Source organism: Folsomia candida, unplaced genomic scaffold (assembly GCF_002217175.1).
Source record: "Folsomia candida strain VU population unplaced genomic scaffold, ASM221717v1 Fcan01_Sc003, whole genome shotgun sequence".
NCBI classification, from domain to species: domain Eukaryota; kingdom Metazoa; phylum Arthropoda; class Collembola; order Entomobryomorpha; family Isotomidae; genus Folsomia; species Folsomia candida.
The window spans coordinates 558,956-572,878 of NW_019091195.1; the positions used below are offsets into that span (position 1 = coordinate 558,956).

At 37.0% G+C, this 13,923-nt stretch overlaps 4 protein-coding genes and 1 long non-coding RNA gene across 6 annotated transcripts; 4 read left to right on the top strand and 1 right to left on the bottom strand.

Moving 5' to 3' along the window:
• Positions 1 to 2,166: 2,166 nt before the first annotated feature.
• Positions 2,167 to 3,926, top strand: LOC110845434. The gene is made up of 7 exons (XM_022091837.2): positions 2,167 to 2,474; positions 2,564 to 2,713; positions 2,783 to 2,824; positions 2,888 to 2,950; positions 3,018 to 3,232; positions 3,312 to 3,674; positions 3,738 to 3,926. The coding sequence occupies exons 1-7, from the start codon at positions 2,426 to 2,428 to the stop codon at positions 3,807 to 3,809; spliced, it is 954 nt and encodes a 317-aa protein (XP_021947529.1). The 5' UTR covers positions 2,167 to 2,425; the 3' UTR covers positions 3,810 to 3,926.
• A 924-nt stretch (positions 3,927 to 4,850) lies between these two features.
• Positions 4,851 to 7,203, bottom strand: LOC110845433 (ataxin-2-like protein). Its single transcript, XM_022091836.2, has 4 exons — positions 6,614 to 7,203; positions 5,978 to 6,528; positions 5,574 to 5,894; positions 4,851 to 5,473 (listed from the first exon to the last, which is right to left on the bottom strand). Exons 1-4 carry the CDS (start codon positions 6,726 to 6,728, stop codon positions 5,279 to 5,281), a joined length of 1,182 nt encoding a protein of 393 aa, XP_021947528.1. The 5' UTR covers positions 6,729 to 7,203; the 3' UTR covers positions 4,851 to 5,278.
• Positions 7,204 to 7,810: 607 nt separating this feature from the next.
• On the top strand, positions 7,811 to 8,209 carry LOC118434947. The gene is made up of 2 exons (XR_004834395.1): positions 7,811 to 7,908; positions 7,980 to 8,209. It is a non-coding gene; the product is annotated as an uncharacterized LOC118434947 (long non-coding RNA).
• A 1,061-nt stretch (positions 8,210 to 9,270) lies between these two features.
• On the top strand, positions 9,271 to 10,037 carry LOC110846710. Its single transcript, XM_022093541.2, has 3 exons — positions 9,271 to 9,483; positions 9,545 to 9,643; positions 9,715 to 10,037. Exons 1-3 carry the CDS (start codon positions 9,339 to 9,341, stop codon positions 9,966 to 9,968), a joined length of 498 nt encoding a protein of 165 aa, XP_021949233.1. The 5' UTR covers positions 9,271 to 9,338; the 3' UTR covers positions 9,969 to 10,037.
• Positions 10,038 to 11,088: 1,051 nt separating this feature from the next.
• LOC110847616 (zinc metalloproteinase nas-4) lies at positions 11,089 to 13,146 on the top strand. 2 transcript variants are annotated; one of them, XM_022094591.2, is made up of 8 exons: positions 11,089 to 11,240; positions 11,310 to 11,367; positions 11,434 to 11,610; positions 11,696 to 11,916; positions 11,993 to 12,077; positions 12,143 to 12,321; positions 12,387 to 12,600; positions 12,683 to 13,146. In XM_022094591.2, exons 1-8 carry the CDS (start codon positions 11,124 to 11,126, stop codon positions 12,796 to 12,798), a joined length of 1,167 nt encoding a protein of 388 aa, XP_021950283.1. In that variant the 5' UTR covers positions 11,089 to 11,123; the 3' UTR covers positions 12,799 to 13,146. The 2 variants fall into 2 exon arrangements, with proteins under 2 accessions (XP_021950283.1, XP_035705615.1); XM_035849722.1 differs by having other exon boundaries at positions 12,689 to 13,146.
• Positions 13,147 to 13,923: the final 777 nt, after the last annotated feature.

Here is a 13,923-nt window from a genome sequence, read left to right on the forward strand (position 1 = left end):
GAAAATCAATTGGCTAGTGAAAACGTTTAGCTAAATAATTCAGCGGTTCCTTCGTCGGTTGATCCATATCTAATAACACCAATGCTGTAACCTGAGAAAGAAATAAAGGATCTTTGTGTGTGCCGAAAAATGTGCTTTTTCGCTATTACATAGATAAGTACGCGTATGTATAATCTCCAATGGAGATTCTCCATGCATATGATACTTGGGTTAATGATCAACCCTGACCAAATTAGCTTGATGTAATTAATGCATTGCAAGAACAAAGCTGGTTGACATACATGGATTCATGGATTTCTATTTCCCGTCGCCATCCATTTCATCTTCGTTCGCTATTTCTATATTAGATAATTCAATTTGCGAATTAAAACGGGACACATTTATTTTGAAACATTAAACTTCACAGATTTCACACAGATATTTTGAGACAGTAAACAAGTTGTCATAATAGTCATGTTAGAATTTCTATAAATGTGTTGCATATAATGATGTGTGTATGTATTAATACAGGGAAAATTTCCGAGATAGCTCAAAATCAGTTGAAAAGTGTCACCGAAAAATGATGTGCGATTTCTCTCTATTTTTCCATATTGTATGTGCATATTTATTTAAACACAAGTTTACTTTACATACATACTTCGAGAAATCTCGAGTGTGATCTAAAAAATGTGCAGGTGACAGGATTAAGTTGAAACAGGTAAGAAATGCTGATGATCCGAACCTGCATAATGAAAATTTCCAAGGGAATCTTTATGAAATATGTTTATGAAAATATGTTTAGGAAATATGCCAACGAATGAATACCCCTAATATGCAATGTAAAGTGCGATCACGCTTGTCGGCAAGTTATAAGCATGCATACGTACTTAGCTATTTGCATATAGTTATTTGTATGTACGAGTGCAGTGGTAATTGCTCATGTGAAAATTAATAGTTGCACTTGAAACTTGAATTGACCACCGCAAATAGAATTTTAGCAGCAAGGTTAAGCACAGGAATTTACCATTTCATTTAGTATTGAATTGCATGCACGCCATACATAACTTTTTAATGGATTTCGGCTCATATCTCAATTTAAAAATTTATTTTATTTTACTTTTTATATGGGCCAAATTTCCATAAAATAAAATAAGAACATGATTACATCTCCGCTTGACGCAAGATTTTAGAATGCCGTGCTAATGGAAACGGCGACATACGACACAACTCCAGAGTCAAGGACCACATAAACTCCAGCACGGCATAACAGAACAGAACTTTTATATTATATACCATTTATCAGATTAGTGAAATTCCAAATAATATGAAGTAATCCATTCCCAAGTCTGATATTCTTTCATAATCCATAGCATAACATATTTACGGATAAAAAGCAAAGTCAATAAATAAATAACCAGCTCATAGTTTTCATAAGTTTGGAAAATTAGGTTTTGGTAAAATACTTGAATACTTGAATGTGTTTTGTGCATGCCTAAATTACAGAAAAGAGATGCCATTGAAAATTTTTAGGGTTCACTTCCGCTCCTTTATTAGCATAATTCCTTATGGGTTAAATAGCAAAATGTGGCAGAAAGTCGAGCTCGGCGATATAAATGTCAAGGGCTTTCATGTACTAATGAACAACCCGCAAACAAGTAGCATACATACATAAATTTAAAAGGTGTATGAGGATTGTGGGCGGTGATGTAGAGAAAGCTGAGCTACTTTCATACTTTGCTTGTAACTTTCTCCTGGTTGCAGAGTCGTTGCGTTAATGAGAAGAGTCGTGATTGCATTTCTTACTTTACTCGGATTGTGTCGCACATATTAATCTTAAGCGTCTTGATGTGCATTGTGTTATATATGCATCATCTGATAAATGTGAGTTGTGCGTGTTGGGCGAGATAAGTGTGGTCGGTGGCATTTCCTGGCCCACCCTATTTACCGTGAAATGAGACCAAAATGGATAAGGAAAATGGGTGTAATTGATTCGCCTCAAATTTGATGGCAGGTATACGTAAGTAGCCACGTAGGAAATGTGCTGGAGAAAGTATGCATGTGTAAGGAAGGGAAATAAAGTGTCGAAGAAGGAGGCACTAAAATACGTATGTAGACAGAAGAGGTAGGTTGGTCATTCTTACGTAGTGAGGTCGTCAAGTCATAAGTCAAGTCAAGTAGAAATCGGGATTAAGTCATTGTTTGTGATCGAGTCGGAGAGAAAGGTCAACTAACAATAGAAGCTCGTGAGTATAATCACACGCGAAAGTAAGACTTCAGATGTGTGCTTTTGTTCAAGTTCCTTTGGACTTTTTGCAGCATTTCTCACCAATATCGAAATACAAATATCGAAACGGAGAGTGTGATTTTTTGTGTATTTCTTCAGTAGCACCAAAGCGTCTTATTCACATGTGACATGAATAATTAGCTAAATATAGTGTGGTTAAAAATGGTGGCTAAAATCCATCCTGAACCTTTAGATTTAAATAAGTCTTCTGGTTGGTGAATCATTAATTTACGTTAAGATTTCAATTGATGCCCTAATATAATTTTCATATTTAACATATCTGCACATATCCCCAATTAGGAGAAAGTGCTGACCACGATGGGAAGACCAAGACTGAAAATGGGACGGACAATGTTGGACAAAAAGAAGGCGATCATGGTTCTTCACCAACTGCTGACCCTGTAGAGTTTATCAATGTGAACACCTTAGATGCACCCTTCACTGCTCCAGGCCAGTCTCAATTATATACCTCCAACAGAAAAATATATTAGAATTGTCAATTTTCTGGTTCGTTATTAGAGCCCCCAAAAAGTCCGTCCAAACCGAGACAGAGGGGAATAGGTGAGTTAAATCACTTAATCATTTAATTAAATTCAAATACAAAATTGTAACAATTAATGTCAGGATTGGAGAACTTGCGCGTCCTCAGTTATCTCCAGATTAGACAGACAAATCGCTACATGGAAGGTTGACACACATCTCATAATTTTTGAATTCTCAAATCGAATTTCCATTTTCATTCTTAAATTCGTAGATTTCGCCAATGTGCAAAACAACTACGACATAGAAAAGAGTGACAAACAAGTGGACAAGGTCTTTTATGGGATGGAATGTACAGCACCCGAAGTGAGGGCAAAAGTCCAATCTTCCACAAATGCGTCACAACCATTCGCACTCAAGCTTATTGATCGAGATGATGGGAGTGAACTACTTGAAATTAATAGGAATGGACTAAACGAAGTTCCCACGGTATGCAAAATGGCAAAATCGCATAAAATAGTAAATACGTAATAAGGTTATGACTTTTTAAAAATTACTCAATCATTAGTTGGTCTATAAACTGCGCCTCCGTCGTAAAGAACCTTGCGGAGCGATCGCGTTGCAATTCGGGTGGACAAAGTTAAGCCCGACTTTCACCGTTTTTGACCATAATGGAAATCCACTTATGAAGGCAGTCGGTCCCGCTGCGGCCTCAGGACTGGGAAAAGTCGTGGTGGCGAAAGAGTCCGCATTTACAGTTTATCGAGTTGGAGACGGAGACACTAAAGTGGGGTCCATTGTGAAAGATGGCGATATTTTCCAGCAGAATCAAGCACCTACGACAAAGGAAGAAATCATTCGAGTGAATTTTGATGACAAAAGTTTGGACGATTTGAGCAAAGCTTTGATTCTTTGTGTGGCCTTTGTCCTGGTGAGTACATGCATTTACATATACGATGAAATTAAGTGATGGCTTATAATTTGTGTTGTACAGGATTACACACAGTTTAAGCAACCCAGCAACTTTCAAAAGGTAGCGAGTCTACTGTGCTTCAAGTGCACTTAATCTACGTTTAGCTTCTACTAGCTTAAAAATAATTTGTTTTGAAGCATGTTATACAATTTCATCTGTTTTTTAATGCTAAGCTTGATGAAATAAATAAAATGAGTGTGATAATATGTACAATATAGCGTTTGAACTGAATATTTGATACATCCCGATTACATATTTGGCGTCACCAAGACTTGTTCTAACCAAGATTTGCATTGTGACATGAAAAGCATTTAGTATACTGTTCCTAAATGAGTGTAGCTAAAGTATGCAATAAAATACGATCTAAGAAAAATCTCACAGTTTCTCTGGGCATGATAAAACATAAATACGTGTTACAAATTGTAACTTACAATATATGTATGTACTAAAGTATGTAGAGTATGTACGAATATACAGAGTGAGTTGAGTTGAGCATGGATGCAAACTCAAGTCTGCAGTTTGCACTACTGGTTTCTAAGAGGTAAATTGAGACAAATAATTGTTCGTGCGACAACATTGCTAAACCAATCAGAGTCTCAATCTGCCTCACTCTAGTAGTGAATGGCAAATTCTTGTTTCGTAAATGGTCTGACTTGCTCAACTTCGACTTCAACTGTTGAACCATGTCTAGTAATATGCATCATATTTGCAATGAGCTTCATGGTAATACATATGCACATGTAATTCATTAATGCCCAGTAAGTCAAATCCATTCACCATTTCTCAGAACCATGCATGACATAAACCGGAACATACACATATCTAAATATATGCAAAATACGGTCAATAATGAATAATATGACACGAGAATGTGGAAATAAATGAATCTGTAGTATGTAAGCATTAGTGTTGGTACTGCTATTATTTTGATGGATGGATTTGATCCCATGATGTCATTTTTCTGGGAACTTTTTACTACTTATTATTTATCGTGCATACATAAACTACCAACTTTTCATGAGTTATTACAAATAGGTTGATTGACCTTGTGCATGTGTACATATATCTCATGCTTCCAAATAGCAACTGAAATGTTTCCATTATTGGAACCTGATAAGAATTATGGGAAGCTGGTTATATATACATAGCTCAAATTTAAGATGAGAATAATAATAATACATAAATCAAAATAATATCTAGATAATACCCGGGTAGTTTTGATTGTATTGTGAGGTACGTCAACCAAAATGTGTACATCGTTCGTAGGAATTAAATACATATTATGCAAATGCTCAAATGGATTTCAAACATAACTATGGTTAAAGAATTAAAATTAAAGACATTTCTGGATGGGAGTCTCATCAAGAATTGTCTTTAATTATGAAGTCTCTACCATAACACGCACGTAAATAGAAGCGTAATCTAAAAGTTCAATTTGTAATTCGTGTCGTCATACAGTTACTCAACAAGTACAATTAATGCATTCATACACACAATAATTACTACACATTTATCAACACAATTAAATAATGTAAATTAAATAGTAATCAGGAAGCGCTGTGTTACACAGAAGCCACAACGTCAATCGCCTTTGCGACAACTTCAGATCCCACGTAGGCTAAAGTCCCACCAAGTCTGACCTTGGACGAGAGAACCGTACCGACACCTTTTTTCAACGCCCTCCTGGCCGCCCAAGCCCCACCCAACGTGGAGTCCAACGTCTTCCCCACGGTGGAGAAGAATTTTAGCTGGTGGTTCTATAGAGAGCGAGAGAAAAAAAGGCGTAATTTTTACTTACGTAATAATAATGCTGGCAAATCTAATCAACATCTAAATGTGCCTATAAAAAAATCTTACCCCGTACGGATTCCAGGGAAAGTTGGCCACAGAGTCTTTCACATATTGGACGATTGGTGGTGGTCTCGGTGGTGAGAACACTTTCACTTGCACAGGTGGGGGCCCAAATGGGTCGTGGTTGTGGTAAGTAGGGGGCAAGTGGACGACGGAGGTGGGTGGGTGGTGAATCGTCGTGTGAGGCGGGTGTGGCTCGGACCATCCTCCACTAAATTCGGAAGGCGAAATGGAAGAATCATGATGCACATGTGAGTGTGCGTTGCTAACACCAGCTCCACCGCCGTGGAGCAAGGATGCAGCAAACGCTTGGAGTGGGGTCGGATACTGGAATTTTCAAAATAATGTGACTAAATAAAAATTAGACAAGTTTTGGATTTTACTTTTCCATTGCATTTGGTGTACCCAACCTGTTGTTGGAGATGCTGCGTGGCCGTGTTGAGCATGGAAGTGATGGATGACGTGAAACTTGGTACCTGGGATATCGCGTCAGATGCTGAGGCTGATTCCATAGGTTCACTGTGCCTGTGGAAATTGCTTCCAGCAGCACTTTCACTACCCCCGTTGGCCAAGTACCAACTGCTCAGACTTCCAATTGGTGTGGAGGAAGAAGTCTGTTGCGGATATTGGTGAGACTGGAATGGAGCGATCATCGAACCAAAAGTAGTCGTTGGTTGGGGAGAGTACGAGTAAGCGTATTGGGGTCCAGTCATGATCATGTTGCTGGTAGGACTGCTCCTATGAGTCATAATTTGCTCTTCTTCGTCATATTCCTGCGTTTGTGGTGGGGCAGGGTCATCCCGAAATAGGGTAGCAATTGAGTTAGCATCTAGCAACGAAGGTGAGGCAGATGCCGAAGTATATACAGAAATTGGTTCTTGAAGATTTTGTACTTGGCGTGGTTGCTGTTCTGGCGAATTGAATGTGAGCGGAGTTCCACTTTGTGGATAAAATGTGTACACTATTTATTTAAATATATAAAACATGTACGATTTTATGGTCATGAATCACACCACTATGAAAATTGGATGAAATTATTTGCTAACCTTTCTTGCCTCCCGTCTCCACTGATGAAAATAATTGGGCTTGGGTTGCGCTAACAATTACCAAAACTGTTACCACCACGGCCCCCAACTCCGCAGAATTTCGGTGTTTTACCATTCTCACAATTATTACTAAAACCTAAATTAAGTTGAGAAATAAATAGATTAGGAACTAGTCGGAGATACACCTGCTACAGATGCAACCCAATCGCGGTGTGGTAATGCCATTTGTTTCCTTAAAGATTCTTCTTTGTCTCTGTGTGTAACTATGTACATCAAAACCCCCCAAGTCACGTACACACATTTAAGGTCTACATACCCATAAAATTGACTTTGAAAATTTGAATTTGAAAATTTCAGGAAGAAAGTGAGAGTGCAGATATGAGATGAGAAGGACCAATTTGTGAGAGTGGGGTGGATTTGAAGAATTAGTAGTGGCTTCATGTCGATTATTACAGGGTCCCAAAAACCGGTTTACACGGCTGTGAACACGGTATTGTTACTTGTTAGTGGGGATGACACGAGGATACGGTCAAGGTGAAGGTTACTGCAGTAAGATGGGCGATTCCTGCTGTGATGATATCATAGCGAAACTACCCCACACAAATTAATATTCACCACTGACGTCTCGTAATCAGAAAGTTACAGCAGAATCTTTTTATGCTTCATCATTTTTACAAACCAATTACTGTTTTCCGTGTGAGTTTCTAAATGGGTAAAAAGTTGCGTTTCATCATTTCTTAAATAATTGCAAAAGTCAGAAAAGTTGTGAGGTGCACAAGTAAGATAAATGCACTTGCTATTCAAGTAAGTAAGCAGGGTATGCAATGTTTCATCGTGACGGTCTCCTCAGGCAGTGGGTTAGGATGACCATATAGTTGGCACTGTAATGTCTAGTTAATTATAATCGGTATTGATTATCGGGGTTTCATATGATCCAACAAAACAAACGATTTTTCAACTCGTAACGCATTTTCCGATCGACAACTAGTTTCATGCAGCACTACAGTGGCTTAGAAATGGGACGTGCTCTCTGTATTATTTTTTGTGACTTATATATTACGGTAAGTATGTGCAGGATTCAATGAATGGCTGAATTTGTAAGTACACATGATGATACAGATAATTTTTATATACTGTATCTATTTGATGTAGAAGCAACTGACCACATTTTTTTATGACAACAGTGGTCAACAAAATGCTGTAATTTTTATAGCACGTGGTTATCACACTTAATGAATCGAAAGTTATTCAAATAAACCACACTTCATTTTCTTTTGCTGTGTATGAATCTAATTGTAAGTATATGTTTCAACCAGTGATAATGGTTCTAATGTCTAACAATTATATGTATTATTCCCAATATTAGAGTACTCGAATATGTATGTGTGCTAATGATGGGGGTGGTCAATTGATACATAGGTATATTATTGATCATGATACATAATACCCTTGCCAGAACAAATCTAATTGTATTCTTAATCGTTTAATTTGTTGTGTCTGTTTTTTATTGCCAGACAAACCCAACACCCTGATTTTATTGTGTATGGTTGGTAATTGTATAAATAAAGTACTTGTCCATCATAAATAAATCAGAAATAGACCTCACTAATCCCTCTCTGATTTATAGCTTTCATTTGCGTATGCATATTTACATATATCATTATATATCCTTTTACGTGAAGTGTGAAGCTATTGTCTTATATAATATATCTGCATAAATAATTTAATATGTAGATAGTTATTTCTTCTTACGCTTTTATACTTGATCACTGCATTCATTAAGCTGACCAAAATACGTGTTTTCGGAGGAATGTTTGATAACAAAGGGACAAGTGGCTTACGTGCGTGGCGTGTCACCGGTGCCCGATCTCTGCCCACATTTGCATATTTATTAAACACTTATCTGAAGTGGAGGGGAATTTGTTGGCGTGATTCTATACGTACATATACCAACATAAAAATTAATTCGGGGGACAACTACTCGGTTTATAATGTTGATGAGTAGCACACATATTTAATTTTACTTAGTAATCAATCATAACAAAATTAAGTTGACGCTCAATAAACATTGCACACAAAAATCTTATCCAATCCAATTTCAAGGATATTCTAATTTTATTTAATTATTGTTCCTTCTCCAGATAATTTTTTATTGGGGATTTATTTCATCAATATTTACACTGCGAAATAACGTGTAGCATAATTTCCTCACTCCGAACCTTACTTTTGCATGTGGCTGTAGTAAATACAAACTTGGTTTAGATCTGATGAAGCTTATCGTCTGTGAACCTTGTACGTACAACATCTCCTCGTCTAATTGATTGATTACACAGATTTTACAATTGACGCATCTCTCTCTCCTTGCAGCACTCGAACTCGTTTTATTAAACATAAAAATGCTGTAATCATTCGTGCCCGTGATGTTTGTGTGGCCCTGATTGTAAGTTTCTCCTCCGGGTTTAACTTTTCGGCAGGCATACAATTTTCGGTGGTGTGACGTGAACTGGAATTATGACCGTTGCTCTGTTAGTATCACCATGTTGTACGATATCAATCTGTCAAGGGAAATTTGATGAATTGTCTGTCCTCATTGTTCCCATTCCGATAAGACCTGATACGTGTAATTCTTCTCGGCATAAATAAAACCCGACTCGTCCTCTCAAACCCATTATCCGCCCTTCTTTCCGACCTGACCAACTCACCCAAAATTGCAATCGTCATCATCATGCTTAAGGCAGTCGCCCTCATCGCCCTCATCGCCTCGGCCGTTACTGGCTCCGCCATCAATGGTGCCTCCCTCGTCAAGAAGGGAGTCGCCCCATTCGACGGCACCACCTTGGGCGTCGTTGACCCCGCTCACAGATGTGGAGGTGAGAAATTCTACCGTTTGAAACGTAATGAGTTTCGTTTTTAAAACTTGTAAATTTTTAGGTGTTGGAACTCCACTTCAACTCCGTATCTCCGGATGCGAGGGAGTGTGCACTCTCGTTCCAGGACAGATCTACAACTGTGAGAAGGACTTTATGCCAAGTAAGTCGAGAATTATTTTACTGAATAATCTGACTTGTACACTTTTATTGACTGTTAATTTCGTTTCACAGGCTCTGCTGCCCCATCACTCACCTTGAAGATTGAGATTTGCATGTCCGCCGGATTCTGCATGGTCATCTTGGAGACCGAGCTGCCCAACTCTTCCGTCCAGCCAGGATTTATCTACACGGCCAAGTACTCCATTGTCCCCAACGATATCCTGTCCGGACAGACCGTAGAATTCCGCGCATATATAAGCCATACCAACAATCTTCTCTTGGAGATCTGCGTCTCCGCCGATATCCATATCGCGCAAGTTGCTTAAGAAATGAGACAATTCGACTAATTAGCTAATAAAATGTCCTAGAGACAAAAATTCCATCAGACTAAAAAACTTGTTCATGGAATATTAATTTTCACGAAAGGGTCACATAAAAATGCAGCGGTTTTTAGCTACTTCCTATTTTCATATTGCTTTTCCTATTGACAAGAATACAAGGGTGACCGCACTGAGGAAATTAGGTATTTTTTATAGTTGGGGATTCCCTGCATGTGCATGTATCTTACTATAACTTTAATTGATCGTACTTATAATCATTCAAAAAGATTAATAAGTTGGTTGGATATGTCGATGAATCGATAAACGACGTAAACACATTGTCATATATCAATAATGACATGTGTCAATATGCTCACAGATTACGTAATCAGATTTAAAGTATGAATACATGTAACTCTGAAAGTTCTATTGACTTAATACATAGATAATTTACAATCAATTAAAAATTACGATTATTTGAACATTTAATTTTCTTGTACAAAATTTAGTGAACAAAATGAAATAAGCTTCTCAAAAATTATCAATCGTGCGTTGTAAATTTCTAACTAAATAAGTCTTCGCATAAGTTCCATGTACACTATTTTTCAGATAATGAATTTAGGCAGTATCTAAAACACTCGTTATTGTCCCCAACATTTTGTCCGAAAATCCACTCACGGAAGACAAACCTATCAGGAAACTTGTACGGAAACACAATCTTCCACTTCCTTCCAGGAAGGAAGTTTACTACTGCGTATCATTTTATTCATCTACAAAGAATTCTCATCAAAATTTACTTGCTATGATGGCTGAGCGTTCATTACACCCTAGCAGAACAACGACAAAGTCTGTATCCATCATTTGGTAAATACTGCGTACTATCATCACAATGAGAACAACATTAAATCATGATACCCTAATTTCCATAAGAATTGGTACAAATCAAAACAAGCAATGCAAAAATTTGTATGTATACTCGAATCTTAAATGAATGGGTGAAAAAACAAAAGATTTCCACCATGGCCACCGTCAAACCGTATTTTATTATCTGTCTTTATATGAAAATTATTCCAGACTTGGTGTGAATTGAGGTCAGCACTATATAAAAGTCAGGTTTGTACCACATCTCAATAATCATAACACTTATGTTTCTACTCAAAGATGGAAATCCACACCAGATTTTTGCTGTTTTTATTATACGTGACAATTTGTTTAAATGAAATTGTGTCCACAAACGCAGAGTCGGATCCTTTAGAATATCTACAATCTGTTAATCGTGTAAGTAATTCAGAAATTTTATTGGGATAAAAATATATTCCAAAGCAAATAACATGATTTTCGTGTTAGGACCACCCAGTCGGAGCACCGCTGACGGTTGAGGATTTTGAAAATGGGGACAAATTGGGTATGATGTAATAAATTTTGTACTCTTACTTATCACGAATTAATATACCATGAATTTGCACAATAGTATCCACCCCACCAACGACAGCTTCATCTGATCCAATCCATCTGGCCAATCTGTACGAGGGCGACATTGCCATGACATCGACTGAATTTCTAATGCAGAAAGAGAAAAATGCTGTCATTCTTGACAAGCATAAATGGAATCGAGGAATTGTTCCTTACACGATTTCAGCAGATTTTGGTATAACTTAGTTTTTAGTTTCGAAAACAATTAATATATTAACTTTCTTGATAAACCTTTTCTTTTACGTATGTAAATTATTTAGTATCGGACGAGCGTGCCACAATTGCTCGCGCAATGTCGGAATATCATGCAAAAAGCTGCATCCGGTTCAAACCCAAATCTCCGCAAAGTTCGGATCGTGACTATCTAGCCATAGTGAAAGGACAAGGATGTTCTAGTCACGTGGGTCGCCTTGGCAACGGCGAACAAATCCTTAGTCTGGGTGCGGGTTGTGTTTCTGTGGGGATTGCGTTGCATGAAATGGTTAAATTTAAATACACACATTAAACGCATAAATTGCTATGGTTCCTGACTAAAACTTTTTTTTTACTGAATGAAGATGCACGCACTAGGATTTTGGCATGAACAAAGCAGGCCAGACCGAGATCAATATGTCACGGTGTACTATGAAAACATTAAGGAGGGTGTGTACCTAACAATACAAAATATCTACACATTTTTATTTGAAGAGAAATGTACTTTATTTTAGGGATGGCTTACAATTTTCATAAACAAAGCTGGGCCAATGTCCAGAATTTGAGCAGGGATTATGACACGGGTAGCATTATGCATTATGGGGCGTACGCTTTCTCCAAGGGGAAAGGCTTACCGACAATTTTGCCAAAAAATCCGAATGAGCAGATTGGACAGAGAAGGGAATTTACTGTGGTATGGGATTAGATTTTTTGTATATTTTGGTGGTCAATAACTGCAAAAGCTGCAATCTTGTGTAGACTGACATTAAGAAAATTAACACCCTTTACAAATGTCCTCAAACTAATCAAGAAGAGGATATCGCAGACGTGCAAGCAACGGAGAAACCAAGTAGCTCTACTGGTTGCCAAGACAACGGGGAACATTGTAAATACTGGAGTGAGCATGATGAATGTGAAAGAAATCCGAAATATATGAAAGTCTATTGCAGAAAGTCTTGCAACTTTTGCGGAGGTGAGGAATACATCCGTAATAACCATGAATGATCAAACTGCGATTGATAAGTGTAAACTATTGGAACCAAATATTTATGTAGAAACAGACTGTCATGACAGCAATCGGCACTGCAACTATTGGGCATCCATTGGGGAATGCACAAAGAATCCGAGCTATATGAAAAGCAATTGCAAAAAGGCGTGCAAAACTTGCTGAAAGAACCTTTTTATCTATGTACTTCGTTTCATGGTGTCGTGGGCATACAGTGTGATTATTTTTTTAAGATTCTCTGCTAGCAAAATTTAATCATGTTTTTCAGAAAAATTTAGCACATAAAATAAAATACTTATGTAGATAAAAATGAAATTTGTTTGACGTTTAATATCATCATCAACATTCATAAAAAGTCAGTACTTGTGTTTGAAGAGGAAGGAACGTCTTGTCTTCAAAATTAACCTATAGTTTATGACTTCTTTTAATTTTTTCGTTATTGATGAAAATGTTGTGAAACGGAGGACTATTTATTTAAGTATGTAAGTAATAAACTTCACAGTTTTATTCGTCTTCATCAACCTTTCAACAAATAAATTATTGTCTTCTTCAGGACTAAAATTTATACCTAATCCTAGTAACCTTATTATCGCATTATGAGGGGACGCACGATTAATCATAGTTTATCATAAATAAGTAGGGAACGATTCTGAACTGAGCCCTCTTCTAAACAAGGTTAATATGTATTTAGTTACGGTAAAGCTACATATTTTTTCGGAATTTTTCGTACATGACTTCGCATAGATCATTAATAATAATCGTTCTAGGGTACTCATTTATTCATTAAAAGGAAGTTTATTACAAATTTTGTCTTAAAAACAATACTTGCAAAGTTTAGAGTAGACATATCTTGGGATATATAAATCATATTTCAAAAAAAATGTAAAGGGTATGAAGGAGAAGGAACCTACATATGTACGTGTATATGTTCATATGTATGTATGCATAAGCTCACCTTCATTTCTCGAAACCTATTCATAACAAAGTTGCTGCTATGACATTAAAAATATGTAGCTCAAATATGCCATAATTTAATAATTGACTACCTCTGTAAGATATACCTCATATAAATATTTAGCTTTGCTACAGGAAATATGAGTAATAAGCTATGTTAATGCATGTGCCACTCCGAGTTCGACTTGGGATTAATGGGGCGTTCAAAATTAAAATATTTTAAAACTGGGTTTATGTAGCTATACAGATATTTTGAAATATTAAACCCACTACAATCGAGCCATACTTACTCTCGAATCAAAAAGCATGCAATTGACATATCGTAGCTCTGAAATT

Bases quoted from the DNA above. Each gene is read 5' to 3' on its own strand.
- LOC110845433 (XM_022091836.2), bottom strand. From the start codon at position 6,728: ATGGTAAAACACCGAAATTCTGCGGAGTTGGGGGCCGTGGTGGTAACA. The intron at 6,529-6,613 runs GTTAGCAAATAA...TTAAATAAATAG, and splicing joins GGAGACGGGAGGCAAGAAAG to TGTACACATTTTATCCACAA. The intron at 5,895-5,977 runs GTTGGGTACACC...TGAAAATTCCAG, and splicing joins CGCAGCATCTCCAACAACAG to TATCCGACCCCACTCCAAGC.
- LOC110847616 (XM_022094591.2), top strand. From the start codon at position 11,124: ATGGAAATCCACACCAGATTTTTGCTGTTTTTATTATACGTGACAATT. The intron at 11,917-11,992 runs GTTAAATTTAAA...TACTGAATGAAG, and splicing joins GGATTGCGTTGCATGAAATG to ATGCACGCACTAGGATTTTG. The intron at 12,601-12,682 runs GTGAGGAATACA...ATATTTATGTAG, and splicing joins GTCTTGCAACTTTTGCGGAG to AAACAGACTGTCATGACAGC.
- LOC110845434 (XM_022091837.2), top strand. From the start codon at position 2,426: ATGGTGGCTAAAATCCATCCTGAACCTTTAGATTTAAATAAGTCTTCT. The intron at 2,475-2,563 runs GTTGGTGAATCA...ATCCCCAATTAG, and splicing joins AGATTTAAATAAGTCTTCTG to GAGAAAGTGCTGACCACGAT. The intron at 3,233-3,311 runs GTATGCAAAATG...CTCAATCATTAG, and splicing joins GACTAAACGAAGTTCCCACG to TTGGTCTATAAACTGCGCCT.
- LOC110846710 (XM_022093541.2), top strand. From the start codon at position 9,339: ATGCTTAAGGCAGTCGCCCTCATCGCCCTCATCGCCTCGGCCGTTACT. The intron at 9,484-9,544 runs GTGAGAAATTCT...GTAAATTTTTAG, and splicing joins CCCCGCTCACAGATGTGGAG to GTGTTGGAACTCCACTTCAA. The intron at 9,644-9,714 runs GTAAGTCGAGAA...TTCGTTTCACAG, and splicing joins TGAGAAGGACTTTATGCCAA to GCTCTGCTGCCCCATCACTC.